Here is a 26,782-nt window from a genome sequence, read left to right as displayed (position 1 = left end):
ACAAGAAAAACAAAAGAAAAGACAGATTCTAAGGACTAAGTAAATTAATTTGATTAAAATACTTGAACAGTACCCAGAACAAGTATGTTGCAAACATGTGTATTATATAATAAGATTGCAAATGTCATTTCACTTTCTTTTAGTGGAAATCAAGACAAGCAATTCTCATTAAAACACTGAGGTGAAGTTTTAAACTCTGGTGAACTGGAGGTTTATCCTGTGCAGGATCTACATTGTTCCTGGCATTTGGTAGGTTGTGACACTATGGACAGCTATTAAGAGGCCTTAACAATAACTATTAAAAGGCCTCAGGGGAAAGAATCCAGCACATTAGAGTATACAGCTCAGAAGATGAGTTCTTAACTACAAGTGTACATTAGAATCACCTATGACTCAAACATATTAATGCCTGGGTCCCATCTTTAACATGTGGCTCAAGTGAATCACAGGTTTACATGAATGCAAAGGAGAAAATTCTTAAATTTATGCTGTACTACATTTCTATATTTAAGAATATACTATATAAAATTAATAAATATATAGTTACATAAACTAAGATACCATATTGGTTCTTTATGCCACCACTCAGAAAGGATGACTTCAAGAATTTCAGCAGACAATGGCTCACTGTCTATTAGACTTGATTTAATTGCTTCTTCTTCTTCTGTAAGTTGTACTTCTGGAGGCTACAGACAAAAATTAGAAAAATAAAACAAATTTTTAAACTCTAGCCAGGTGTAGGGGTACACACACTTGTAGTTTTGGCACACAGGAGGCTGAGCTGGGACAATGAGGTGGGACTTGAACCAGGAGTTGGAGGCCAGCCAGGGCAACATAGTAAGACTATCTCAAGAGATTAAAAAACAAACAAACAAACAAAAATCAGTAACAAAACAGACACAAAAAATCACCATATAGGGTGCCTGCCCATTAGCTCAGGAGTTTAAGTGCCTGCTGAAACAAAGCAGTCAGGCTCAGGATGCTGTGGTTCTATCCCCTCATCCTCAAGCCAAACCAGACCTGCCCTGAAGGCATCCTGAGTGGCAAAAAAAAAAAGAAAGAATCACCATATAAATAAATAATAGTGCATAACATTAATGATTAAGATAGACCTTTTTCCCTCTGGGTTTACTTTTCATACTGTTGCATATAAACATGCTAAAATTTGAACTTTTCTATGTGTATTATTGTTCAATATGATTATAAATTGTAAGTAATGTCTACTACAGCTAAGAGGAATTATTAGTGATAATGTAACTTTTCATACATGATGTCGAAGTCATAACTTATTGGTCTGTTAAACCCTTGTTCAATTTAACTTACACTTACATTTAACTGATTTTTGTCACCTATTATTTAATTATATAGTATTCTCTCTCCAAACTACATGCTGATTAAAGAATGGGCCAATGAGGCACCCATCTGAAATATGTCCATAAGGGAATTATGATAACATAATTAATAGAAAACATTGTTATGATTAACTCAATTTAACCCCCTCTGATAATTACCCTTGAATGGATAGTTAAACAAACAAACAATCCAAAACAGTTTTTACTGGAATTAAATTATCTTGTTGGGTACTTGAGCCATCCAAAATTTTGAGAATGAATAAGGTTAGACAAACTTCTACTTACCAGGAAGTAGGAGCTAATTCTATTTTCTAAAAATAATGTGCCTTAGTATGCCTCCTTGGAAGTTAAATGGTTCAGAAACTCACAGAAGAAAACTGAATGACCATATAAAAACAGTACATATTTTGTTACACTTAAAAACTTGACTTGTTAAGTTTAAAACTCTAGATTAATATACATATTTAAGTTAACTGAATATCAGCTTCTCCCTGACTCTAGTAAATATAGATGGAAAACATTTAAAGAACATGTTTGAAAGTGTGCTATATTACCTATAGGAACAAAATAATTTTATCTGGGTCCACTTATGGTAGCTTATTTGAGAAAAACAAGTTATATCTAGCTATATCAGAAATGATTTAAAAAATGAATTAGAATTAATTGTCTTTTTACAAACCCAGATAGAGCTATCTAAAAAATACACACAAATTTGCCTCTTATGTGTCATTAGAGATTAATATTTTGAGACCTCCACTGGCAGTAGGGCAGATCATTAGGCTACTTGATCATAAAAAAAGCATAATGAATGGGAACCTTATAGCCAAGGTCAAGACACATCAAATGAATGCCACATAGCAGTTTGGCCAAGGAAAGCAACTCTGATTTTTATTGGAGTCAAGTAAACCTCACCATTTCATATTCTAGATGAGCAGTAAGATCTGTGAACACTGGGAATGGTGAGTTTAGAATGAAAATTTCGTGTAGTGCTAGCGATCAAACCCAGAGGCTTGTACATACAAGCTTTACTACTGAGCCACATTCCTACATCTTTAAATGACTTTTTATGTGCTAATCTCTTCATCCTTGTTAGGAGTTTTATAGAGTTTAATGCTATTTCCCAAAGGTAACCTCAATAAGTATAACTATCATCAAGGAGAACAACAGATTTACCTGCTTCTTTGTGTTTTCTTCCTCAAGTTTAATATTGGCCTGAAGTGCCAGTTCTTCAAGTTCTTGTTTGGCAGCTTGTTCCTCCTCAGAATCTTCCTCAAATTCAGGTCCAAATTTCTTTCCAGTTTTGAGCAATAGTTTTTCCTGAAGAACTTCTTCAAACTGAATGTGAAAAATGCCAAAATTTTCTGCCAGCTTTCTTCCACACACAGTTTTGCCAGATCCATGGGGGCCCAGAAGGCAAATTCTTAGTGGAGGAGCCTGCCACAGAGGGTGGGTCAGGAGGAGGTGGAGAATGAAGAAAAGCTTAGAATAAATTAGAAAAAAACAAAGCTTATTAATTGCTTGTCTTAAATTGAACAGGGATGATTGCTTTGAAGACTCAGGGCATTTAGAAAAAAAATTTTTCTGGGACAAAAATTCTGGTGTAAATAACTTAAAGAGAAGTGTATTTTGGCTCACAGTTTCAGAGATCAGTTTATGTCTGAATGATTCCAAGGCAGAAGCAATATGGCAGAAGGGCATGATGGAGAAGAGTCACTCCCTTCACAGCAGCCAGAAAGCCAAGTGAGAGGAAAAAGGTCTGAGAATGGTTATAATGTTTAAAGACATGCCCCCAGTAAACTACTTCCCCCAACTAGGTTCCACTTCTTTTTAGTAACTCTGAATTCACCAGTAAAGCTACTGTCCTCCCAATCTCTCTTTTTTTTTTCTTCAGAACCGGGGATTGAACTCAGGTCCTTGTGCTTGCCAGGGAAGTGCTTATTCCACTGAGCCATGTCCCTGGGCCCCTCACAATCTCATTGTCTTTTAATCCAACCAAGCAGACAATCAACATCAAACATCACAGGATATAAATTAACATAACTCACTGTATCAACAATGGCCCTCAGGGAGTATCAACGATCATAAGATCATCTTGTTATCATATGTCAAAAACATTTAATGAAATAAAATTAGCTTTTTCCTCAAAGTTTTAATGTTAATTAAGAACAGAAAGACACTTTCTTGGTATGATTATAAAAGATGGTTTTACCAACAAAAAATTAGTAGTGTAAACTTTAGAGACCCATCTATTAATTCCTATGTTCTCTATAATAGAAAACACAGGACAGAAAATTCATGTCTATTTGGGCCATCCAGGAGATGCTGAAGATGTCAAGAACAACAGTGAGAGCTGAGATGAAGTAGCAGGTAGTATTCTATGTGTGGAGAAATGACTATGAAACTTGTAAGATGACAGTGACAAGTGGGGAGAGGTGACATATCTGGGTAGTATGAGCCTCAAAGGACCTAGAAAGTATTTGCATCACTTGAAGTATTAAGGAACAGATGGATTTCAAGCAACAGAAGCAGTAAGGTGTACACAGTCATCATCTTTTATTCTTGTGAAGGAAATGATCAGAGGAGCGCTCAAAGATGAAAAGGAAAAAGCATACCAGATAAACACAAAAGAAAGGAGTGGTATCTCAAGGAATAGAAAAACATTTTTTAAAAAATATAAAAAGATAGCAAGACAACAAAAAGACAAAATACCAGAGATAAGAAAGAGCTCTCAGAGCCTGAAAATAATCATGCCAAAGGGCTAATTTCAATTGTACTGTGAACCTTGATAAAACAGGTGACTTTAAGGTAAACATGTACTGTGTGTCCAATATAGTGAATAAAGAACTCTGGACAATTTTAAGAACATCAAGAATGGAAAAAAGACCTTCTTAGTTTCCAGGTAGTTAAAAAAGATAGATTATCTACCTTAGAGTGATGATTAGCCTAGTAATAGTAGATGCTAGGAAATAAGCAATACCTTTAATATTTGGGAGGCAAAATGACTCACAGCTATAAATTCTATGTCCTACTGTGGAAAGTGGCTGGAGAGTGATTACCCCTGTGGAGTATCCTGAGGTGAGCCATGTGAAAAAGCTGTTCCAGATTCCAGAACAGCAGTTGCCAGAAGTGAGCTAAGCAACCAAGCTGCTGAGCAGAGGGGTTTCAGCTGACAACAGCCTCCAAAGTATATAAATAAATACTTGCAGTCAGAGTAGTTCCTTTTCTCCCATCTGGAGAGGGGGCTCCACCTCACCTCACCTCTTTCTGCATTCTGACTCTTGACTTCATTTTTTGATCCTCTGCTGTCCTTCATTCAGGAAATTTCAAGAGCTGAGCTGGACATGGAATCCTACAAATTATCTTATATACTCTGTTTTCCCTAAGAAAGACCTACTTGGAAAATTAATGGCCCTGAAAACTAGAGAAAACTAGAGGTCAAAAATCCTACCCCAGTCAGCCTATCCTTGCTTTACCTGACTTACAGTATCCACCAAGCAAGAGAGTAGTGATGGTAGCTAGGTCTCATTTTCAGGAAAAGAGGGCATATGAGAACCAAATAATAACATTCAAGATATAAATAAAGTTGGTTAAGATGTGTTCCAGCAACATTTCTTATGTTAACCAAATCTGGATTCTCTGGAATTAAGGACAACCTTCATCTCTTGGTTTATGTGTGTGAATGACATGAAATTATATAGCTATAGCTTCACATTACCTTTATATAAATCCTACAGTAATATAAAATGGTTAAGAGTAATACCTTCCTCACTTACAGGTTAAAACTGTAGCAATTAGGATTATCTTCCAATCAGAGGGTATTGAAGGTACAGTGTTGAGGCAGACCACGCTGAGGTAAGTGTTGGAGGTATTAAGGTAGGGGTTTTGAAGCACAGGGTGTAGCAGTAGAAGGTATTGAAGTATCATCAGAGGCATTGCTGCTACTAAACTCAATGTGTTTTATGATTTTCAGAACAACTGTGGACACACCATCAGTACTATAAGGACCTACCCATAGGATTTGTGTAAAACAAGGCAACAAATCAAACCTGTACACCAGACTAAAAGGGAAACTACTACTGAAAGCAACAGAAGACAAATGACCCCTGTGTGTGAGTCCTTAAATCTACAATGTATGTTGGGGATTCTTAGTGAAACCATCCCCATACTTCAATAGTCCCCATGGGCACCATAAGATCAAGATTCATAAAAATGGCCAAAGTATCCAGAATACCTTAACAGTGTATTCTATGTAGAGTTAGAAAAGATAAAGGTAGCTGGATGGAGATGGACATGCCTGTAATCCTAGTACTCTAGGAGGCTGAAGCAGGAGGCAGACCACGCTGAGGTAAGTGTTGGAGGTATTAAAGTAGGGGTGTTGAAGCACAGGGCATAGAAGTAGAAGGTATTGAAGTATCAGAGGAACTGATACTTCAATGATATTTTAAAAAATGATATTTTTAAAAAACTGTGGAAAATTATTTTTAAAAAACTGTGGAAAAGGACCATTTTTTTGGAAAAGAAGTAAGAAATATACATATGTATACACAAGATAGGATTTTCTCTTAGTTTATTGAGAAAGAAGTTTTTTTTTAATATTTTTTTATTCTTAGGGAAGGGTCTACAGGGTGTTCAGGGTCTTACTACTACATCAGACTTGTAGTAATCTTCCTGTTTACAGCTCCCCAAGAGCTGGGATTACAGGCATACGCCACTATGCCCAGTCTCAATTGCTGTCTCAGCACACCCCATGGGCGAAACTAGCACGGCAGGCCCAGAGATTGAACCCCTGGCCCCTGCACCTCCTTGCAGGCACTTTAATCTGCTGAACTATTTGGTAGGTCCTGAGAAGAAACCTATACTGACAATGTTTAGACAATATATCATGTCTCCATCTTGTCTTCTGAATAACTACTATGAAGACAACAACATGTAATGTATTAATTATTGTAACTGCCCTATTAACCTTTTTTTATTTTATTTTTTCAACAAATAATACACTGCATATATTCTTCTTAGTGGTTAATTGCTGTACAAGATGCGGACTTGTGATCCTATTTACAAACACCATTAGAACAAATCATTCTATTCATTAACAGAATGTAACTATATATCTATCCCAACCACTTTGAATACACAGATACAAAATGGACATTCAGGGGCTGGTGAGATGGCTCAGTGGTCTAAAGCACCTACTTAGATCAAGCTTAGCAAAGCACAGGGACCACGGTTCAATCCCCCAGCCCCACATGCCAGCCAGCCGCGCCCCCTGGTGGACTGAGCTGGCCACACACACACACACACACACACACACACAAATAAATTAATTAATTAAAAAAAAATGGACATTCATCTGTATACCCCATTTTTTCTAAGTTCCATTATCCTATTAACCTTTTTTGAGGGGCCAGGGAGATAGCTCAGTGGAATAAGCACTTCCCTGGCAAGCACAAGGGTCTGAGTTCAATCCCCAGTTCTGCAAAAAAACAAAAACAAAAACAAACCTTTTCTGAAACTGTTTCATTGCTATTTTATCTTTTTTCTCATTAAAATGAATTTTAAAAACCAAAATTAATTAATTAATTAATTAAATATATTAAAAACTGTGAAAGAGTGTCTACCAATGAATTAGATGTTAAAATGGCATATCAAAGTGACTAAACATTGGGAAATCTATATAGAAACATAAGTTGTCTTCATATAATTTAGTGGAGAAAGACTGTAAAATATTATATACACTAGAAAGTATATACATACCTATGGAAGAGGAAATAAACTTAAAAAATAGACGTACATGTTTTATTTTCAGAAATGAAAAACTTGCCACAATGCATACTTTTAAAATTATTAAAAAATAAATAAAATAAAATAAAATAATTACATTTATCATGTAAGCCATTTAAGCATATAATTCAGTGACATTAAACATGCTCATGGTGTTGTGAACCACTATTCATCTCCAGAACCTTTTTCTCATCCAACAGTACTGGATATTGAAACCAAAGTATTGAGACACATTGCAGCCCTTTTTATTTTATATTGAGACAGGGCCTCATTACATCACCCAAGCTGTCTTCAACCCTACAATCCTTTTGCCTCAGCTTCCCAAGTATCTGGGTTTCTAAGCATGTACTACTATTTCTGGCTCCTAACCTTTTCATGACTCCAAACTGGAATGTACTTATGCTTCTGAACAGTTAACTTTTGTTTTCTCTTTCTCCAGAATTTGCCATTTTGAGATACTTCATGTGAGTGGAATTATACAGTATTTGCTTTTTTGCATCTGGCTTTAACAATTTAAAAAAGAAAATGGAAAACTTTTCAATAATAATAAATAGGAATTTAAAATTATAAATGAAGAAAAAGCTGATTATTGTACAGATAGGGTAACATTAGCCATTCAGCGCATTTTAATCTAGTTAAGCTGACCAAGAACAACTCCTTCAAGGAAGTTGATCGCTTTGCAGTCCAGTCACTCACTGTTAGCCCTGACTCCTGCAGAACTGGCCAACTCAGGATGGCTTACTCCAAAAACAGGCACAGAGTGTAAAGCACCAGAAGCAGTATCGCCTGAGTAAGCACAATTCCACGGGCATTTTCCACCCATTGTACCTCCAAAAGTTCACCAGTTCTGAAATCTAATTGCTCCATGTGCTCTCTAAACCACTAGCCTGTTCTTGGAGTAACTAACCAGCAGAGGTTATCCTTAATCCACCACTGAGCCATCTCACCAGCCCCGTTAATCCAGTAACTAATGAATTCAGCAATCCTTTATACTATAGATTAAGGGGAAACAACAAACAGATGCTAAATGCTGGCTGGACATAAGACATTACTGTAGAAATCAACATAGCTGATTATTTAAGTTGTGTTATAAAAATTGTTCTTGAAATTAGGTAGTTTTCATCATATTGTCCTATGAAACTGGAGACTTCACTAGTACAATAACAGAAATTGGTTATAAGTCTTTTTAAGAAGTAACTGCATGCCAGGCATGGTAGTACATGCCTGTAATTCTAGGATATGGGAGGCTGAGGCATGAGATCACCACAATCTTAATGTCAGACTATGATGCTTAGTGAGTTCAAGGCCAGCCTAGACTACATAGCAAGACCCTTCCTCAAACAAACAAGCAAAGTACTCAGGAGTAATCAGTAGGATAGAAGTGTTATTTTTACCTTTAATGGTTCTTTATGAGCCACATAGTCCTCAGGATGCCCCAAAAACTTTTCTTTAGCCTCAGCACTAGAAAAGTAATACATTTTCTCTCGATATTTAGCTGCTTCTTCTGTGTTGCCTGGCTGTAGGATGAAGTTTTCTTTGAGAACCACTGGACAAAAATGCTTCGTGTCTCCCAAATGCCTGCGTTTCTCTTCTGCTTTTTCTTCATTCTAAAAATATTCAGTTCAGAGAATATTAAAGCCCCACTTTGAAGCAGTGCTAAAGAGAAAATTTCATGTTTTATTTTTTAAATTTTATTTATTTAGTGTGTGTGTGTGTGTGTGTGTGTGTGTGGCCAGCTCAGCCCACCAGGGGGCGGCCCTGGCTGGCATGTGGTGCTGGGGGATTGAACCATGGTCCCTTTGCTTTGCTAAGTTTGTTCTAAGTAGGTGCTTTAGACCACTGAGCCATCTCACCAGCCCCAAGAGAAAATTTTAAAAATTCACCTTGACTAATATCTAACCTATAACAATCCAACTTAAAATAATCCATGAAAGATTAACCTTATACTATTTTAATAAATTAAAATTCAGTTTATCATATTCCTCTAACTTCAATTCTAAGTGTTTTTCATTAAAAAAAAAATTAAGCAACACTGAGCATAAAGGTGCTCTGCCTTCGCAAGCACAGAAGCAATGGGAAACTCCAGCTTGTGCTGGGGCAGGGTCAATGTGAAGTCAGTCTCTAAAATAAAATTACTTTCTAGAACTAAAAGCTGAGTCAGCTCACAACTTTTTACCTATTGCAAATTAAGTAGGAGACATCATAGAATTGCTATTCTTCCTTTTAAGAGGATATATGATCAAATGATAATTTGGAAATATTTAGTGCAAATGAAAAACACAACATACTTTTCATTTGTGATACAAATGTGCAAAGTATTTTAAGGACACTTACAGAATAGAAATAAATGAACATGGTTGTTATAAAGCACTTACTCCAGAAATATCCAAACACATCACAGTGCATAGTGAAAATCTCCTTTCACCTTTTCCTTTCAATGCTATGCACACTCTTAGAAATTTTGAGTTCCTTCTAGACTCTGCTCAGAATCTGCTTTCTAAGTAATACTATCAATACACACACAAAATAAACATATACTTAGGCATGAAAATAGTATTCTTAAAATTACAAATGAAATATTTAACTTAATTATTCCACAACATGATTCTTTTTACAAGAAATACAATCACTGTCTGTAAAGTGACAAGGATGAGCTAAATTGGAACTCTTTTACATTATTCTTGTTCAACTTTTCTCCTTGGACATTCCCACTTCAAAATGGACTGAGAAGTAGTAGGTTTTTTTTTATTGTTTATGATGTGGAAGCATTTACAGAACATAGGAAACAAAAAAGAACATAGGGAAATGAACACATAATACATCTATAATGGAAGCATATATTACCTATAAAACCCTCTATCATTTTTGCTTAGCTTTAATTTTTCTTCCTAATTAAATTTTAGTAAATGACTTTGTGGCTTAGTCTTTTTTTTTGACTTTCAAATTTGTTGGTACAAAATCCCTATAATTGAAAACAACTCCTTTAAAAATCAGATTTTATGCCCATTTTGTTTCATGAGTTGTTGTGCTAGTGTTCCTTTTACCTAAGTCAACTGGCTGTAAATTCATCTGTGGACCTAAAAATTAGAGAAAAAGAAGGGCTACAAGGATAGCCAACATTTTGGCCATTGCTCTTCAAGGTCAGTGAGGACTCAGGACATAAGAGAACCTGTACTGTAACATCCTGTAACTCAGTGGTGTCCCAAATTTTCTGATCAAGGAGATTATGGGGCCACAGAGCAATGTGATCAATGATGTAGAGTGTGCCTAAGGAGAGTCACATGGAGAGAAAACATTCTCTCAGGTTTTCACAGTGAGCAAATTGGTCAAGCAATGGTCATGACTCATCTACATGAATGACACTGACAAAGGATCTGCAAACTGCAGTACATGGTTTCAGGCTAAATCCTGAGGGGATTTGACTGCCTTGTCAGATACAAAAGTTACATTTCTTGTTATATAGGTCTTGCTTTATCATGGTCTTAACCATCCAGCAGAAAAGTATAAAAATGTATAAAAAGTAAATCCATATTAATACAGTGAGCTGTAAAAGGTTCAAGTCAACAATTTCTGACATTGCCAGGCCTACAGATAACCCTAAAGAAGTTTTAATGCATTTCTTTTTTAAAAAAATGTTAATTAATTCATTAATTATTTGGTACAGGGTCTTGCTATGCAGCTTGGACTCATAGTGATCATCTTGTCTCAGCCTCCCCAGCACTGGGATCGCAGGAGTGCACCACCAGGCCTGGTTTTGGTAGCTGGCTCGGCACCCACAGCCTGCACAGCGTGTGGTACCAGGAACCGAACCTGGATCCTTGCGCTTGCCAGGCAGTTGCTTAGACCACTGAGCTATCTCAACAGCCTCTAACTTTCTTCTTGAGTTCTACTTTCATTAATACCCAGAGTGTCTTTTTTTGGTTGTTGTTGTTATCATGTACCTTTTACGTCTTGACTCACTTGAATCATTTTATTTTTAAAAGCTAATTGTTGTAAATGACCTACATTTTGTAATAACACAAAAAGAATTTAAATGCTCAATGATGATTTGTTTTCTTCTAAAAGTTTCATAGTTTTAGGCTATACATTTGGACCTATCACTCATTCTGAGTACATTCAAAAAATAGATAACATTTGATTCAATGTTCAAAATTTTGCATAAGAAAATACAACTGTTCTGGTACTATTTGTTGAATGGTATAATTCTTGAACTTGGAATTCATTGAGCTTCTTGGATTTTTCTGTTTCCAAATTAGGGAAAAAAAAGTCTATCTCCTGACTTGCATCACATTCTCTTAGGTTGCTTGAAATTTTTCTGCAAATTATTGATATTCTCATTTTATTTGCAGATGTTCTTCTTTTGTTTAATTTTTGATAGTTTTTATTACTGTTTCTTCAAGTTCACTAATCTGCAACAGCTAAACTATCATCATTCCATTTAATGAATTTTTTTTTTTTTTTCGGAACCGGGGATTGAACTCAGGCCTTTGTGCTTGCCAGGGAAGTGCTTATTCTACTGAGCCATCTCCCTGGCCCCGATTTAATGAATATTTTTATTTAATACTTTTGACAAAAACGTTCAAGTGAGGGCCAGGGAGATAGCTCAGTAGAATAAAGTGCTTCCTTGGCAAGTGTAAGGGCCTGAGTTCAATCTCCAGTTCTGCCAAAATAAAAATAAATAAATAAAAAGTTCAAGTGAGGTATTTATCATATCTTCTGCATTGCTGCTTAGCTTACAAAATTTATAAAATACATTTATAGCAACTTTTAAAGTCTTTATCAGCTACTTGTGACAGCTTGTCAGTTTTGGATCAGTTTAAATTGACTGTTTTCTTTATTATAATTAATATTTTCCTGCCAGTTTACAGGTCCAAGAAACTGAATTTAGGTCAGAATTTTACCTTGTATATCATAACTATTGCTGAATTTTGTTCTTGGACACAAGTTATTTAACAGTAGTATTACAGCTTTGCTTATATCTTGCTTGTATGTTAGGCAAAGCCAGGGCAAATGTTATTCTTATTTCAGGTCTAATTATTTCCCACTCCAGAGGCTAAACTGCAGGGATCCGCTGGTCTCAATTGGATCCGTTCTACTCAGGAAGAAACCACATAGACAAGAAGACAAAAGCTGGAAGCTCTGGGCTCTGTGGTGGTGGAGGCCAATATTTTACCAAACCATGAAACCAAGGTGGCTATGGTGGCTCCAGCAGCAGCAGTAGCTATGGCAGTGGCAGAAGGTTTTAAACACTTCCAGGAAACAAAGCTTAGCAGGAGAGGAGAGCCAGAGAAGTAACAGGGAAGATACAGGTTTACAACAGATTTGTGAACTCAGCCAAACACAGTGGTGGCAAGGCCTAGCTGCTACAAAGAAGACATGTTTTAGACAATACTCATGCATATGGGCAAAAAACTTGAGGATTGTATTTGTGACTAATTGTATAACAGATTATTTTAGTTTCTGTTCTGTGGAAAGTGTAAAGCATTCCACAAAAGGGTTTTTTAAAAAAATTTATTTATTTATTTGTGTGTGTGTGTGTGTGTGTGTGTGTGTGTGTGTGTGTGTGTGTATGTGGCCAGCTCAGCCCACCAGGGGGTGGGGCTGGCTGGCATGTGGTGCTGGGGGATAGAACCATGGCCCCTGTGCTTTGCTAAGCTTGTTCTAAGTAGATGCTTTAGACCATTGAGCCATCTCACCAGCCCCCACAAAAGGGTTTTAATATAACCTTTTTTTGTACCCATGCTATTGATTGCTAAATGTAATAGACTGATTATCATGCTGAATAAATGTGTCTTTTTAAAAATGTTCTGTGTAAAGTTAGTCTACTCTGAAGCCATCTTGGTTAACATCCCCAACAGTGTACAGTTAGAATTCCTTCAGGGTGATGCCATATTCCATTTAAAATTTCTTTACAATTGCTTGGTTAAAGAAGTCATTGTCTTCAGAAACCTTGGTGTAGTTGAACTGACAGTTACTGTTGTGACCTCTGAATTTGACCTATGAAAAGGTCACCCAAGCAAACAGTCAGCTACTTGGTTATAAAAATGATTGTTGGCACATCCTTTGTATCTAAATTGAATAATGGTACCAGATAAAATGATAGGTGGGATTGAAGCTGTGTATCATCCATTATCATGTGTAACTAATGAATGATTTAATTCTCTTGTAAAGAAAAAGCTGGGCTAGGTGGTCACTGGTCTGCCTGGTAGATGAGAGGAATGCCATCCCACAACAAAACCAACTTTTATTTATACCTTTGCAAAGTTAGTAACACATAACACAAGGTTGCCTAGCGACTAATAGCTGACCCTAATCAGACAGGATGTTTATCTCAGGACTGAGGTAGCTTGTTTGCTTTAGGCACTGAGGCCTAGTCCCACTACACATATTTGATCCATTTCCTAATGCCTATGATTTGTGGAATTTTCTACTATATTATTAATGAACCATGTATAAGTGTTAGATATTATGAACAGCCTGAGACTTATCTGTAGATACAAATAAGAGACTATTGTATAGCAAGCTGGAGTGGGACACAGAAGAAAGCACCAAACATTACAGAAATCTGATGAGAAGAGAACCTAACCATAGGCAGAACAGAGCTCACATCTGGGAGCCACTCCACCTAACAGTCCCCTCAGTTCCTCAGGGATAAAGCACTGGAAACTGTTATCAGAATCACTGTATGTCATTGTTGCTACACACACACACACACACACACACACACACACAATCCTGGCATTTTAGGGAGTCAAATAAACCTATGTAAGGAGGGGAGAGTGTGTGCCAAAATACTTAATTCTAATGGCAAGGATGGCTATTTGTTCAGTAAGAGTCCAAAAAAGATAGTTACCACTCTGAATATATATATTGCCATTGACTTGCCAGATAAGAATGAGTAGTAATAAAGCAATCATGCCTCTTCTTCTTCTTCCTCTTCTTCTACCTCTTCATCATCTGCTTCAGCTGTATAGTCTTCTGCATCTTCATCATAATCCTCCACAGTCAGCTCCATTGCACGATACTGAAATGGTTCTGTTAAAAAATGAAGAAAATAATTTTAGAATAAAAATACTAGCATAGTACAGTAGTTGAAGGTTAAGAAAATTAGTATTATGGATCTCTTGGTTTTAAAATATGCACAAATAAGCCTTTACAAATGCTTTATGTGACAAGTGGCCAGGCTGGCATCTCATGCACCTCCCAGCCATTCTGAACATAAAGAGCCTGTGCTATGACTGCACTCAAGTACTTCATACATGACCCTTGGAAACATGGGATGTTGTTTCATAACTTATCCAGAGGGGTCTTGACATTTCAAACTTGTTTTAATTCTAGTACCTGTTCTTCATCTTAAATGTTACACTGTAGCCCTTACTTTCCATAGTCTCAACTACTTTCTGAAGTAGTTCCTTTGGTGTTTTGTTGGCAATCTCCAGGTTTAAAATTTGAATGAAAGATTCACTTATGAGTGATTCCAGCTGTTTCCACATGGTCTTGAAAGATTCAATCTTCTCTTTAAAAGGCTCCATTTCAGGAACATCAGGATAAGCATCTTCTGGGAACTCAGGTAGTACAACTTTTATATGAAAGTTAGAAGAAAGAAAAGACAGTCTTTAAGTAGCCTAATTAACCATACTGCCAAAATAACTTACATTCTATAATATTTTAAAACATTAGAAAGAAGAAATTTAATAGTTTAATCCATAATATACTTTCATAAATTCATACTTTAATTATGCTTTCTTCTTTATATGCTGTAGACGAATCATTACGTAGAAATAAAACTCAAATTATTTGAGCAGTTAATGTTTCATAAAAAAGTATTAACTGTTAACATAATTTATAAAATAAAATTTGATGAAAATCAGTCATAAACTAGCTAGCCACACTTAAAGGAATAAGCTAATTAAATAGAACAAGTATCAACTGGCAGACAACACAGAAGTAAGTAAGATGCACGTATTATCCTCAAAATAAGGAATTAGGCCATGTAAGACAGATGAAAAACATCTTTATGTACTACTTCTATTTTACAGCCTAACCTGTTTCAAATAATTCTTCAGTTTCCAGGCCCTCTTTGGATCCTTTCAGAATTTCTGTTTCAATTGCAGTATCCTCAGCAGGCTCAGTGACTTAAGAAAAAAACTAATAGTCAGTATTTGGATTTTAAAAGGTTAATTTATTTAAGAAAGTATTGGTACAAGAAAATTTCAAAACACTGTTTAAATTGTATATAACATGTCTAATTGAAAACATAATTAGAAACATAATTATCTTCTTGTTAGGTAAAGATAAAAAAAAGAATACTTTCTTCTTTATAGGGCAGGTGAGATGGCTCAGTGGTCTAAAGCACCTACTTAGAACAAGCTTAGCAAAGCACAGGGACAGTGGTTCAATCCCCCAGCACCACATGCCAGCCAGCCCTGTCCCCAGGTGGGCTGAGCTGGCCACACACAAACACACACACAAATAAATAAATAAATAAATAAAAATTAAACATTACAATGCTGCAGACTCCTTTAAAAAAAAAAGAATACTTTCTTGTTAGGTAAAGAATAATAGTATGAGGCAAATAATAAAGAATATACTTAAATATATAAAACAACACAGACTCCTCTACTAATTGACATATACTATACATAACTACAGTTTAAAACTTGTTAAACATGTTTCAAACTTCTGTTAATATGGCTTTATACTTTTAGTGCCTCATATTCCTTTAGTTGTTCATTAAAATATTCATGAAGATACACCAAGTCCAGAAAGTGGCAATAAGTGATGATGATATTACAAACCCCAAGCAGTGAGTATAAGAGTGGAGAAATTGAGAAGAAGCTCACCTTACTGTGAAAGGAAATGACTATAGCTTAGGTTTTTCCTTGATATAAGATATGGAATTAGTTAATTATGTATCAAGCAATTTGATCTTGGGCTTTTCACTCCCTAATACTAGAAGAAAATTAATTTCTGCTGTTGAAGCACTTGTTACAGTATTTTTTATAGTAGCCTAAAAAGTTCAAGACATTGACCCATAAAGTCAATGCAATAAAATGATCTATGTTGAACTTGAGGGTTCTCATTGTTACATTTTTTCCCCTACTGTTCACTTTACTAATCTACACCAAATTCCCAGCCCTTAGCAATCTAGTCTGGAATCTAGCTGCCAATATCTGAAGACTTTTTGTTTGTAGAGTTCATTTCTAATCTAGCACTAACTGTGCTTGGAAGCACCTATTAGCCTCATTACCACCATAGTGGAATATGCTGTCTTTGTCTTCTCTACTCCTTATGTTGCAGGCAGCTAAATTAGATAGAAATATTATAGGCAGCTAGACAGAGCTAGGCCTTCAGGGAGACACTATGGAATACAAGATGACTTTGCAACTTTGGGAGAGACAGACACCCCTGGTGAGGGTCATACCCCAGGACAAAAGAGCAAACAAATGCAGCCACATACTTCCCTAAAAATGGGCATCAGGGATTGATATTCTAAGCAGGCACCAATCACCTAGAAGCCAGAGAGAGACACTGACCCAACCCCCAAAATGAAAATCCTCTGTTCTGTATTCATGCCTGATTACTACATGACTCACTTCCCCATTTGGTCCTGGGTTTAATCAATTTTACCTGAGCAATTGTGCTTGTAATCTTATTGGTTGACCATAGTTTTGCCCCACCTCATGTGAGTTCCCATGTTTCTCACTTTGGACCCACCTCACTACATGGTTTTACTCTATAACAATCTCTGGAAGAGACAGATTCCAGGGCAACCTGCTCAGGTCCCACTTCTGCCCCTTTCTCAGACAGAAGCTTTCTTTCCCCCAATAAATATATTCTGCTTGTTAATGTTTGTGTCTAGTTGTCCTCCCAAAGCCTCATGCAGTCATGGGGCAGACTTCTAGACTTCTAAATTGGGATTATGGGTGTAAGTAATTCTGGGATGAGGAGTGTAAGTGCTACACCCAGCCTGGGGCAGACAGACTGAATGTAACACAAGGCAAGCAGACTTGCTGTCTGTTGCCATTATTGCCACTCCTCCTCCCATTTGCTCTTGCTCTTTGACACCATTGTGAAAGGCTGCTCTCTGCCATGTGCCACTCTTCCTTGGAGCCAGCTGAGTATGAACTGAAACCTCCACTAACTGTGAACTAAATAAAACTTTCCTTCCTTCATTTTGGATGTCGGGTATTTGTCCCAGCAATAAGAGAAAAGTAAGTAATAGGACACTGCTCTTAACCTCATTTGTTCCTTGATAGGCTCTGGCCCTAGTATACATTGCTGAATTACTATGGAGGTAATCTAACATGGCTGAAGACCTTAAGACGACAGCTCATCTTCCCAGAGACCACCTTCCCCCTTCTTCTCCAACCCAACCCAGGGTGAAATTTCCTTTCACCTTTCCTGCTGCCACAAGCAAGACCCCAGTCAGCTCCTCAGACATTTCTAAACATAACGCTCAAACTCCACTCCTAGCAAAAGTCCAGAAAAGTCTCATGTCTCCATTTGTCTCAGGTCAGAGGATCTGCCCCACCTGCCTTTGTTCCTCTCCATGTCTCTGGAGTTAATAAAGGTTTCTTTTATCTTTCCTATCTCTTTACTGTGTTGTCTGAAAAACCTAACATTCCTAAAATTCATTCTTCAGTTTTAGAGAACAGAAAGTCATCCCAGTTATCTTTCAGGTTGGGAGTTTCATTCCCTTATATCACTTAGGGTGACTTTCATTGCCCACAGACTCCTCACCTGACCCAATCCACAAAAGTAGGCCTTGAGATGGGGTTGACTCATGTGTGTGTGACATGAGGAGTTTTATAGGGTTTCTTGAAGGGCTCCACTCTTAGTGTTGATAAAAAATGAAAAACACAATGACGAAGTTGGGTGTAAAAGGTCAGAAGAAAAGGAAAGTTTTTATAGTTTAGTACATTTAATGGCCCATGCTTTCTGGACAATGTGTCCTGCTTGTAACATCAGTGCTGGGACAAAACAGCCTTGGCTTTCTTACCATGCTACACATTATACCATCTAAACATTCTCAGCAGTTTGGAAGACTCATCTTTTCATCTTTAGCCAGCTTCCATTTTATACATACACACTCTCTCTCTCTCTCTCTCTCTCTCTCTCTCTCACACACACACACACACACACATACATACACATGCACTCACACACACATATACACTAATGGATCAGAGTAGAATGAAGGACAAATCCCTCAGAATATGCCCACCTGATTCATGCTCTATTTTAGGAACCTGAGACATTTCAGACTCTTCATGTAACAGTGACTCTCTGTTCTCAGATGCTTCAGGTGCCTCAGATTCTCCATGGAATTCAGATTCCTCACCCTCAACTTCTTCAGCTCCATTATCAGCTTCTTCAGCTTCTAGAAAACACCAGAAGGAACAAATTAGCATTCAGTTTAAGTCAATGAATATTTATTAGGTACTAAATACTGAGTCTAGAACAAAGAATAATCATATCTACTAAAATGTAGTTAGACCATTTACATTTAGCCAGTCCAAATAGCCAGATAGCTCAGCAGACTAAAGCACCAGCTTAGACACATGCAGGGACCAGGGTTCAATCCCTGGAGTGCTGTGCCAGCTCTGCCCCCAGGGTGTACTGAGAGGGCAATGGAGACTGAGCATGGTGATGCACACCCTTAATCCCAGCACTTGGGAGGCTGAAAACAGGAGGATCACTAAGAGTCCAATCTGTGTAGTGAGACCCTGTAGTTCCTGTACTAAAATACATTAAGAAAAAAGAATAAAATGTCATTAGATAAAAATATTATATGTTGTCAGACAGGGCTAGGCCCTCAAAGGACCCAATATGGAAGACAAAATATCTTGCAACTGTGGGAGAGAGATAGGCACCTCAGCTGTGGGTCTGGACCTCAAGACAAAAGATTAAAGAAATGCAGCCACATACTTCCCTAGGAATAGACACCAGGGACTGATATTCTAAATAGGTATCAATCACCTTGAAAAAAGTCAAGAAGAATCACTAACCCAACCCCCTACAGGAAGAACCTCCATTGTGTATTCAGCTTCCCCATTTGATCCTGCTTTAATCAATTTTACCTCAGCAGTTGTGCTTGTAATCTTATTGGTTGGCCATTTTATCCCACCTTATGCCCACCTAGGGAATTCCCATTTTTTCCCCTTAGACCCACCTCACTTCATGGTTTTGCTGTATAAAAGTCCCTAGAAAAGAAAAGTTGCTTGGCAACCTACTTGGGCTCCCTTCTGTCCCTCTCTCAGACAGTTTTTTCCCCCAATAAATAAAGTCTGTTGTTTTTAAAAAATGTGATAAAGAAGGACAATCATCTATTCATGGTCTTAGGAAAGAACCAGGCCAAGGATTTATTCAAAAGAAATTTTATATCAATCTAAAATATTCTAACAATAAAAGACTAGAGACAGCCCAATGCTCATTCAGTAACAGACTGCCTAGATCTGCATTGTCCAAAATGTTAGCCACTAGTCATGTGTGGCTACTGAGCACTTGAAATGAGGCCAGTCCAAGTTGAAACATATGTTAAGTATTCAACATACAAAAGGACATCAAAGGGTTAGCATAAAAACACTGAATGTAAAATGTGTGGCTACTACAAAATTGTAAGTTATTTATGTGGCTTACACTGGGCAACACCAGGTTAGACTGTATACACAATTATAGCTTCCCTAACAGTTAAGTAAAAGCAGTAAGTAGTAATATATTAATATGCTAATTTTTAATTTATAAAACAATTATAAGTTTGGGGCGGCTGCTCACAAAAAATTATATGCATTAAATCTTTCAGGAAAAAGATGGCAGTGGTATCAGGAAACTCATCTCCCTTTCACATACTTATGAAACTGGCATACATTCATGAAATGGAATTTGAGGATTTTCTATGCAAAGATGATTTGAAAAATGTAAACGAGCTTGCTTTTTATACTCCTGTAGAATTCACTCTGCCAGTGAGCTCCTACAAATATCACATTCTCATGGTGTGATACAACTCTGATATCCAAGTCTTATTTATCTTTAGAGGATTACATGCCAGAGTAAAGTATCCTAGAGAATCCTATTATCTGTCTGAAACAAGACTGCAGTCTGTGTAGCTTCCAAGTATGTAACTTGAAAAGTGGTGAATCTTTTTGTAGTAAATTTAAAGTTTTATGGTAATACCCTCAAGTGTGAAGCAGTACTTACTGAATCCTACTGCAGCTGGGGATAAAGCTGCATAGCCAACACAAGAAACTAGAATTTTCAACTACATATCTTAGAGTAAAAAAAAATAAAATATATATATATATATATATATATATATATATATATATATATACCTCCAATGTGTGTAGATAAATTTACTTCTAGGTTCTATTCCTATCTATATTGGATAAATTATTAAAAATTTATGTAAAGAAGTTCAAATCTTTTCTTAAAAACCCCAATGACTAATCTGCATACCATATAAATAATGGATGAATCAAAAGGTAGGTGGTCTAAGATCCTTCAACTATTTGTGGTTTTGACTGCTATCTGTGTTATATTAATTATCCATTGACTCATAATAAATTACCAAAAAAAACTAGTGGTTAACCCAATATCACACCATTCCTTACAGTTTCTGTACAGAGAAGTGGCTTAGCTGCAGCGCTCTGGCTCAGAGTGTTCCAAGTTGCTCTCAAGGGTTACTGGGACTGGAAGATGCACTTCCAAGGTAGATGATTCAAACCGGAATTCCTGTGCTCAGGGAACAAAAACTGCTTCCATGGGACCTTCCTCAAGTCTTGACCCACAAAATGGGTTGGGTAATAAAAATGAAGGTTTCCTTAAGTTTAGGAGTAGCCTGTCCAAAGCAGTGGAAAACTAAAACTATACCCTTCACTTTTCAGCCATGGGTCCCTCTGGCAGTCTGGTAAAACTTATGGCCCTTTTTTGCTTGAAACAATGCACTTGCTTGCAATAACAATACAAGAATAAATTACACATTATTCATCTTATCAATCTATGTTGACCTTTTGCTCTTTCATGCATAGCATCCAGTAGTCTTTGCTTTTCTTCTTCTATTCTCAATTCCTCTTCTTTAGCCTTTCTGAAATGAAATGGCTCAAAATTTAATTATGTTTGCAGAATCAGACATATCACATTATTACATTATTAACTGCTTATGGCAATAAAAAGAGAAAATCATTTATATATTCAATATATTTTTACTTTATAATGTACAATTTTATTTATTTTATTTTTTTTCTTTTCAAAGTTTTATTGATAAACATATAGCAATGAGACAGTTTCAAATCAAATCGAAAGTACAGTTTCAACAAATAATACACTGCATATATTCTTCTTAGTGGTTAATTGCTGTACAAGATGCAGACTTGTGATCCTACTTACAAACACCATTAGAAAAAATCATTCTACTCATAAGAGAATGCAACTATATATCTATCCCAACCACTTTGAATACACAGATACAAAATGGACATTCATAGTTATACCCCAATTTTTTTTAAAGTTCCGTTGTTGAATATTATAGGTGTGTAACCTCAGCAAAATATTCTAAAAGAGTACAGAAGCCCATAATAGCATTGGGTCTTCTGTTTAATTGGCAATGTCAGAAATTATTGACGTGAGTCCCCCACAGCTCAACATAACAACATGGCTTTACTTCCTATATTTCATCTTCATACTTTTCTACTGGATGGTTAAGACCAAGGTAAAGCAGAACCTATGCAACAAGAGTTGTAGCTTTTTGGTTTGACTCTCCTTAGGCACACTCCACGTCATCGATCAATTTCCTCTTTGGCCCCATAACCTTCTTGATCAGAAAATCTGCGACACTACCGAGGTACATGACGTTACAGTACAAGTTCTCATATGTCCTGAGTCTTAATTGACCTTAGAAGGGTAGGGCCAAAATATTGGCTTTCCTTGTAGCCCTCCTTTTTCTCTAATTTTGGTCTGCAAACTTAGGTTGTTAACCATCCAGAAGACAAGCTTATTGTTATTATCAAACGATTTACGCTATCAAGCTTAACCTCACTATTTCACTACATTTCAAACATCTTAGGCATAATAAGGAACAGGTATTTTTCATCAAGTATTGATATGTTGAACCTTAAGTCCCTACATAATATGATAAAGAACATTTAAAAATTAGATTATATTTAGATTATATTAGATTATATATAGGATAAAGAATTCTATGCTTCTCATGTTTGCACATAAGTCCAAAAATCTCACCATATACAACCTTGAAGCAGGACTGTCCCACAGTATTCCTTTTCCTGTCTCTTGCTTTCATTCACCACCCCCTTCTTCTTGAACATCCACCTACCTGAGAGACATCTTAGCAGTAACTGGCATGTCATGACAAGCAGCCCGTGTTCAGAATACCACAATGACAGGCACTCCCAATATGAAACCACTATTACAAATTACCATCTGCAGTGCAGATGAAAAACTGGAATGTTACACTTCAAAAAAGTTTAATTATTAACTAGAAAATCTGTCAGAAGTAATAAAAAATTAGCTAACATAAGTTGAAGGGCAAAAGGATTTGAAACATTTTCCCTCTGATTAGATGGAAAATTATTCACAAATGTTAAGTGAAAAAAAGCAGAATATAAAACTGTATATACAACTTTAGCTTATATTTAAAATGTATATAAGATAAAAGAGTGGAAGAAAACTGAACAATTAACACATGGTAATTACCTATAGATGGTGTTATGAATGTTTTAACATATTTATCTTTAAGTTTTCTACATTAAATACATAAAAGTTGTAAATTTTTTCTAATTAGAAAAATTTGATTTTGTTTAAATGTATTTAGTACAGGGTCTACAGGATCTCACTACACAGATCGGACCCATAGTGAACTTCCTGTTTTCAGCCTCCCAAGCACTAGGATTACAGGTGCATGCTACCACACTTAGTCTCAGTTGCTGTCTCAGTGTGCCCTGGATGGGGAGTATCAAACCCTGGTCCCTGCATCTGCCTAAGCAGACACTTTACTCTGCTGAGCTTTCTGGTTGGCTCTTGAGTATTTATTAAAGAGACTAAAAACAGAAAAAAAGAGAGAGAGAGAGAGAAAAAGAAAAAAGAAAACACATTAGAACTGATACAGAATTTCACTAAACAAAATAATAAGAATTCAATAATGGCTGTTACACTGCAGCATGTTTTCTTCAAATTAGTTGTTTAGATTATCAGATATAAGCATACAAAATTGATTTTAGAAACATAAGAAACTGAAAAGGAGAAGAAAAAAATTTAAACATTAACTGCTCTTTTCAATAAAGCAGCAGAAATCAGCAGTACAATTATCCAAGCTATCCTGTAAATATACATAAATATACATTTTTTCCCGTCTTTCTTTCATCCTTTCTCTAATCCAAGCTTTTTCTTCCCTTTGAACAGATTCTTTCCCTTTCCCAGCATCTACTGTAATTTTAAGATTTTATTTACTCTTTCAGGTTCTTTTTTTTTTTTTTTTCTTTCAGGTTCTTACTCTAGGGAGACAATACAATGTTTGCAAATGTGGATCTGCTTTATTTTGCTTATGAGGATGGTATCTAGTTGCAGCCATTTACCTATAAAAGCTTCAAGTTCATCTTTTTTATAGCTGAGTAATTCTCAATTGTGTAAAAATACCACATCTTTATCCATTCCTCAGTTGATGGGATTATTTTCTTCTAACAGTTATGATAAAATTTTAAAATGGCTAGAATACCAAAATTTAAATATCTGTAAGGAATCTGATGTATTTCATTAAGGCTGGAGGACTCATTTTCCCTTAATAATGACAGGGAAGGCAGGTACAAGGAAAGTTAGCAAAATGATGGAGAAAGTATCTATGAAAAGTAAAGTTATGTGTATCTTTCACCTAGAAATTCCATCTGTAGAAACTCAGAAATAGGCATATTATTGCACAAAGAAACATATATAAGAATGACAATTGCATCTTTTAAAATTAGTATCAAAATAAACTACTTCAAGGGGCCAGAGAGATGGCTCAGTGGAATAAGCACTTCCCTGGCAAGTGCAAGGGCCTGAGTTCTATCTTCTATCCCTGTTTTTGACAAATAATAATAATAATTATAATAATAATAATAATAAATAAACTACAACAAATGTTCACTGGCCATGCTCTGGGGACCACTTGAGACCCAGCCCAAGCCCAGGCCTTGTGAGTGTGTGGGAGAGCTTCCATGCTCCCCTGTGCCCACTGGAACTCTCCACACCAAGTCCAGACCAGCCGCATGAGTGAGACCTTCTGCAGCGCTCTTGGCACCCCTCTACACCTTTGGAGCCAGCCCAAGCCTGCTGTGTAAGAACTTCCACCTCGCTCGCTCTTGGGATGCCTGCAGACTCAACCCAAGCCTAGACCCTGTGAGTGTGTGGGAGAGCTTCCCCCACTCTCATGCACCCACTGGACCTCTCCAGACTAAGCTGAGGCCCAGCGCATGAGGGAGAACTTCTGCCATGCTATCAGGAATCCCCCAGGCCCAGCCCAAGCCCAGGCCCTGAGAGCGTGTAGGAGAGTTTCCATGCTCCCCAGCAATCCCTGATCCCCTCCAAATCCAAACCATACATACGTGCCTGGGGTGAATCTTTGCAGCTGAGTACCTGCAGAAAGAATAGGTGCCAGAACAAACCAACTAATCTAGAAGCAGAACATCTTCCCAGAGGGGCACAACAGGTTCACTTCCAAGAGCTGCAGCAGGAAGGAGCTGAAAACAGCAGCCACACCCAAGCCAGGCACAACTGTATGGATGCAAACTTAGTAGACATGCATCCAAATTTTCAGTAGGTGCTGAGGTTATAACTGCACCAAAGCTCTACACTAAAGGTCAGAGGAGAGTGCTATACAAAATGAGAAAGAGAAGGAGTAAAATGCAATCTCAGGCTACAACCCCACCCAGAACAAGTGCAGAAGATACTAGCACAGAAGAAATTGGGAATCACACAGTTGAAATGTCTGAATCAATAGGATCTAAAGGAAAGAAACAACTGCAGAAAGTTATAGAGGAACTCAGATCAGAAATAAAATCTGAAATAAAAAAGAAATCTCTGAATTAATAGCATCTGAGTAAAGAATCAAATGCAAAAACATGTAAAGCAAATCAGACAAGAAATGATTTCTGTAGTAAAAGAATCAATAACTGCATCTCAAGAAGACACTGATAAAAAAGTACAGGAGATTAGAAAAATGACAGATTCCCTGAATAAGCAATACAGGAAAGAAATACATCACATGAAGCAGAGTCAAAGAGATATAGAGGAATTTGAAATCTCTATCAAAAGCTGGCAAAACCAGTGAAGAGTTTCAGATCTTGAAGATGCCGTCACAGCTAGGGAAAAGATAAGATCTCTTTATTTATTTTTTTAATAGCTATATTTTTCTTCTTTTTTTCAAAATTTTATTGATAAACAGCAATGAGAGTGTTTCAAATCAAATCAGAAGTACAGTTTCAACAAATAAAACACTGCATATATTCTTCTTAGTGGTTAATTACTGTACAAAATGCGGACTTGAGATCCTATTTAAAAACACCATTTGAACAAATCATTTTATTCATTAAGAGAATGTAACTATATATCTATCCTAACCACTTTGAATACAAAGATACAAAATGGACATTCATCTGTATCCCCTTTTTTGGTTAAGTTCCAATATTTGAATATTATAGGTGTGTAAACTCAGCAAAATAGTCTAAAAGAGTCCAGTACCCCATAACACTATTGGGGCTTCCGCTTCACTGGAAATTTCAGAAATTGTTGACCTGAGTCCCCTACAGCTCAATGTAACAGCATGGCTTTACTTCTTACATTTCATTTTTATACTTTTCTGCTGGATGGTTAAGACCAAGGTAAGCAGGACCTATGCAACAAGAGTTGTAGCTTTTTGGTCTGAGAAGGCCAGTGAAAACCCCTCAGGATTTATCCTGAGATCCTGTACCTCAGATTGTAGAACCTTTGTCAGTGCAGCCATGTGGATGAGTCACGGCCATTGCTTGGCCAATGTGCTCTGTGAGAAAGCCTGAGAGAGTGTCTTCTCCCCATGGGACTCTCCTTAGGCACACTCTACGTCATCGATCACTTTCCTCTTTGGCCCCATAATCTTCTTTATCAGAAAATTTGGGACACTACTGAGGTACATGACATTACAGTACAAGTTTTCATATATCCTGAGTCTTAATTGACCTTAGAGGGTTAGGGCCAAAATGTTGGCTTTCCTTGTAGCCCTCCTTTTTCTCTAATTTTGTAATGCAAACTTAGGTTTTTAACCATCCAGAAGACAAGCTTATTGTTATTATCAAACGATTTAGTCTATTAAGCTTAACCTCACTATCTAACTGCATTTCAAACATCTTAGGCATAATAAGGAACAGGTATTTTTCATCAAGTATTGATATGTTGAACTTTAAGTCCCTGCATAATATGATAAAAACACTTAAAAATTAGATTATATTTTAAAAATAGTATAAAGAATTCTATACTTCTCATGTTTGCACATAAGTCCAAAAATTTCATCATATACAACCTTGAAGCAGGACCCTCGCACAATATTCCTTTTCCTGTCTCTTGCTTTCATTCACCATCCCCTTCTTCTTGAACATCCATCTACCCGAGAGACATCTTAGCAGTAA

At 36.7% G+C, this 26,782-nt stretch overlaps 1 protein-coding gene across 1 annotated transcript in view; it reads right to left on the bottom strand.

Moving 5' to 3' along the window:
- Ak9 (adenylate kinase 9) overlaps positions 1-26,782 on the bottom strand; it is a 244,663-nt gene that overhangs the window by 51,693 nt on the left and 166,188 nt on the right. Inside the window, exons 19-26 of the mRNA XM_023708665.1 lie at positions 21,143-21,219; positions 18,361-18,516; positions 15,179-15,268; positions 14,512-14,712; positions 14,053-14,168; positions 8,528-8,740; positions 2,526-2,786; positions 562-686 (exon numbers count right to left, since the gene is read on the bottom strand). Coding sequence (XP_023564433.1) covers positions 562-686; positions 2,526-2,786; positions 8,528-8,740; positions 14,053-14,168; positions 14,512-14,712; positions 15,179-15,268; positions 18,361-18,516; positions 21,143-21,219 — 1,239 coding nt within the window. The remainder of the gene's footprint in view (positions 1-561; positions 687-2,525; positions 2,787-8,527; positions 8,741-14,052; positions 14,169-14,511; positions 14,713-15,178; positions 15,269-18,360; positions 18,517-21,142; positions 21,220-26,782) is intronic.

The sequence above is a fragment of the Octodon degus genome, unplaced genomic scaffold (genome assembly GCF_000260255.1).
Source record: "Octodon degus isolate 3935 unplaced genomic scaffold, OctDeg1.0 scaffold00431, whole genome shotgun sequence".
NCBI classification, from domain to species: domain Eukaryota; kingdom Metazoa; phylum Chordata; class Mammalia; order Rodentia; family Octodontidae; genus Octodon; species Octodon degus.
This window is presented reverse-complemented; position numbering and strand designations above follow the sequence as displayed.